Source organism: Triticum dicoccoides, chromosome 3B (genome assembly GCF_002162155.2).
Source record: "Triticum dicoccoides isolate Atlit2015 ecotype Zavitan chromosome 3B, WEW_v2.0, whole genome shotgun sequence".
NCBI lineage: Eukaryota > Viridiplantae > Streptophyta > Magnoliopsida > Poales > Poaceae > Triticum > Triticum dicoccoides.
In genome coordinates, this window is record NC_041385.1 from 41,981,913 (window position 1) to 41,986,175 (window position 4,263).

Here is a 4,263-nt window from a genome sequence, read left to right on the forward strand (position 1 = left end):
TGTTCCGGAGCTCCGCTGGAGGGGGCATCTACCACGGAAGGCTTCTACATCAACACCATAGCCTCTCCGATGAAGTGTGAGTAGTTTACTTCAGACCTTCGGGTCCATAGCTAGTAGCTATATGGCTTCTTCTCTCTTTTTGGATCTCAATACAATGTTCTCCCCCTCTCTTGTAGACATCTATTCGATGTAATCTTCTTTTTGCGGTGTGTTTGTTGAGACCGATGAATTGTGGGTTTATGATCCAGCTTATCTATGAATAATATTTGAATCTTCTCTAAATTTTTTTATGTATGATTGAGTTATCTTTGCAAGTCTCTTTGAATTATCCGTTTGGTTTGGCCAACTAGATTGGTAGTTCTTGCAATGGGAGAAGTGTTTAGCTTTAGGTTCAATCTTGCGGTGTCCTTTCCTAATGACAGCAGGGGCAGCAAGGCACGTATTGTATTGTTGCCATCGAGGATAAAAAGATGGTTTTTTTATCATATTGCATGAATTTATCCCTCTACATCATGTCATCTTGCTTAAGGCGTTACTCTGTTTTTAACTTATTACTCTAGATGCATGCTGGATAGCGGTCGATGAGTGGAGTAATAGTAGTAGATGCAGAATCGTTTCGATCTACTTGTCTTGGACGTGATGCCTATACACATGATCATACCTAGATAACATCATAATTATTCGCTTTTCTATCAATTGCTCAACAATAATTTATTCACCCACCGTAGAATACTTATGCTCTTGAGAGAAGCCACTAGTGAAACCTATGGCCCCTGGGTCTATTCTCATCATATCAATCTCCGTTGCTTTATTACTTGCTTTGTTTTTACTTTTCCTTTTACCTTTTACTTTGCATCTCTATATAAAAAATACCAAAAATATGATTTATCATCTCTATCAAATCTCACCCTCGTACGTGACCGTGAAGGGATTGACAACCCCTAATCGCGTTGGTTGCGAGTAGCTATCATTTTGTGTAGGTATGAGGGACTTGAGAGTGATCTCCTACTAGATTCTACGTCTGTCTGGGTGCTGCTATTGTGGGGGTGGCTTCGCCATACTCTCCATTGGTCGCATTGGAGGTGTGCCATCATTGTCACGAGTTGGAGCCTTTGTCCCGGTTTCGATTCCGCCCGCGTTAGGAGGGGGCCTTCTTCGTCGTCTTCCTCTTTTGTGTCCTTGTTGGACAACCGCGATATGGCATTCATTCTTGTTTGTTTATTTTGTTTTTTGTTTGGGTGGGTTGCTGCTTGTGTGGTAGTGGTGCACTGATGGTGGATCCTTATTTAACGTTTGGCTTTGTTAGATTCTTGACCTGGGGCTTGGTGGCTTAGTTGGGGCTAATGTGTGTGGGTAGTATGCGCCTTTTGTGAAGTTCTATTCTCAGAACTGTTTCTTTATTGTAAAGTAGGATGAATGATTGGAAGCAAGAAAAGAACATTGTGTTGTTCTGAAGAACAAAATATTAATATAACTTTTTTGTAACCTTCCTATCAGAACGCATGCATAACTTTTGTAAATTTTAGAGGCCTTCACTTATGAGAAATTCGATATCGAGTGCATTCTTGCGTTCTCATGTCCATGTCCTTTTGATTGGCCACACCTAGCTTGAACTTGAATCAGCTTCCCTTTCATATGTACTATATATATGTATGCCAATGCCGCATTACATGCTCATCAATTAGAACTTTCCATTTATACCTATTGTATATGTGTGGCAATTCCCCACATTACCCAATTATAATTGTTTATGCTTGAGTTCTCATATATCTAAATCATTAATTCTTTTAGTGAGAAGCACACATAACATGTGTACTGAACTTATGCATTGGTGGTGACATACCTCTTTTTGTATTGAATAATGAACTATCAAGTGAAACAAAATGACTGATGTGAGATGAATGATTAGCATTTTTATTCTAACTAGAGTGGTATCCTTTTTATCAAGAGTGGTATCCTTTTTATCAAGTGTTTGCCAAGCTCTATGATCTATCGATGTGTCACGGTTAAGTCCAATGTTGGATAGTCTGATAGATTATGATTCCATCCCAGACTATTTTGACTAAATTATGATTATAAGTCTATAGGTAAGCTACTTCTTGAAACTATTTTCTGTATATATGCATAATTTTCCTTGGTAGTTGACACATTTGCCAAGTTTTAGTTAAGTTAACGGGTTCTTGTGTGATACACATGCACACTTATTTGAGAAGCTTCCACTATTTCTGATCTAGCAATTTTAAAGTGTTCCATGGTTGCAACTTGTGCTGTCTCTTGCTTACGGTTGAGTAATGATGGCATTGCGTCTACTTTTTGACTTGGATCAAGACATCGCAAAGCTTTGTTGGATGCAATGAGATTTCTTTTGAACAAAAGATTCTGTAGCAAATCACGGCAACTTACCTACCTGGGGAGTGGAGCGGAGTTTTTTATGTTTGCTCGCATCTGCTTCGGCCGGCGAGTGCAGATGTTTCCGATCTACCGTTTGGAGCAGAAACATCTTGTTGTATGTGGGATTCTGGGACGGGAGTTGTCCTCTTTTTCAGAAGAAAAAAACACCAAAACATATTACATGAACATGAGGTTAGTTAGAGGCTTATAGAAACTCAATGAAACAGAAAACCATATTGACAATGGGAGTTAATGTCCATTAAAATAAGATAGAACTATTTGTAGAAATTAACTATTTGTAAAGCACAGAACTAGGAAACCATTCCTTGTTATTTCTTGTTATTTCTCGAAGTGCAGAAATTAACTATTTGTAAAGCACAGAACTAGGAAACCATATTGACAATTGGCAATTACTGTCCATAACTTAAATTCCATTTTGTTTCTTTCATAGGACAAGAATTTCATGTTTTCAAACAGCTAGCTGTCTTGAGGCTTCATGGCCGGGAACAAGAGGACCTCCTTTATGTTTTGGGAATCCGTCAGCAACATGGTGAGGCGATCAATCCCCAGACCCCAGCCTCCGGTCGGCGGCAGGCCATACTCAAGGGCAGTGCAGAACGTTTCATCCATGGACATTGCTTCATCGTCACCGTCCTGACGATTCCTCAGCTGCTCCTCAAACCGCTGCCTCTGCACGACGGGGTCGTTCAGCTCCGTGTAGGCATTGCACACCTCATGCTTGTTGATGAACAGCTCAAACCTTTCGGTCAGTCCAGGCCGGGCCTCGTCCCTGTGGGACTTGGCCAGCGGGCTCATGATCTCCGGATGGTTGATGATGAACGTCGGCTTCACGCATGTCTCCTCCAAGAAGTGCCCGACTAGCTTGTCCAGCAGCCGTGCCGTCGTGTGTGGAAGCGGGCACGTAATGTCGTACCTGGCACAGGCCTCCATCAGGTACTCGTTGGCATCGTCAGTCGACAGATCCTCCTCCGGTATGTTGAGATCGGCCATGTCCTCCAGTCCCTTTATCATGTCGATTCGCGCGAACGGAGGCGTGAAATCGATCTCGATAGGCGGCTTGTCGGTCCCGTTGGCGTGGTACTGTACCTTGTAGCCGCCTGTGAGCTCCTTCACCATGCCGCCCAACATCTCCTCCGTGAGCTCCATGAGGTCGTTGTAATCCGTATATGCCATGTAGAACTCGCACGTCGTGAACTCCGGGTTGTGCGTCGTGTCGATGCCTTCGTTCCTGAACTGCCTCCCGATCTCGTACACGCGGTCCAGCCCGCCGACAACGAGCTGCTTCAGGTAGAGCTCCGGCGCGATGCGCATGTACAGCTTCATGTTGAGGTCGTTGTGGTGCGTGACGAACGGCCTCGCGGCGGTGCCACCGGCCACCACGTTCATCATCGGGGTGTCCACCTCCAGGAACCCACGCTCATCAAGGAAGTTGCGGATGAAGGAGACGATGCGGGCTCGCACGGTGAAGACGGACCTCACCTCACGGTTCACCATGAGATCGAGGTACCGCCGACGGTACCGTGTCTCCTTGTCCTTGAGGGCGTAGCTCTCCATGTTCCTGAGCATGCCGGGAGCCCACGGCAGCGGCGGCACGAGCCGATGCCTATTCGGCTGCCGCGGCAGCATGTGCAGGCAGGGCGAGAGGACAACGAACCGGGCAGGGAATATGCTGAGCTCGCCCCTACTGCTCTTCCCGGGGAACCCAGACACACCAACGACGTCGCCGGCCTTCACGCCGGAGTGGAAAGCGGAGAACTCCTCGGGCGTCTCCAGCTCCGAGGTCCCGACGTCCGCCATGATCTGGACCTTGGCGCTGTCGCGGTGGAGGTCGTAGAAGAGGAGGCTGGAGGA

The 4,263-nt window shown here is 45.6% G+C and overlaps 1 protein-coding gene across 1 annotated transcript; it reads right to left on the reverse strand.

The window, feature by feature from the left end:
• Positions 1–2,868: 2,868 nt before the first annotated feature.
• LOC119279216 (lysine--tRNA ligase-like) lies at positions 2,869–4,263 on the reverse strand (the record flags this gene model as incomplete). The annotated part of the gene is made up of 1 exon (XM_037560542.1): positions 2,869–4,263. A coding segment is annotated over one exon (1,395 nt), but the record flags the coding sequence as incomplete, so codon positions are not given.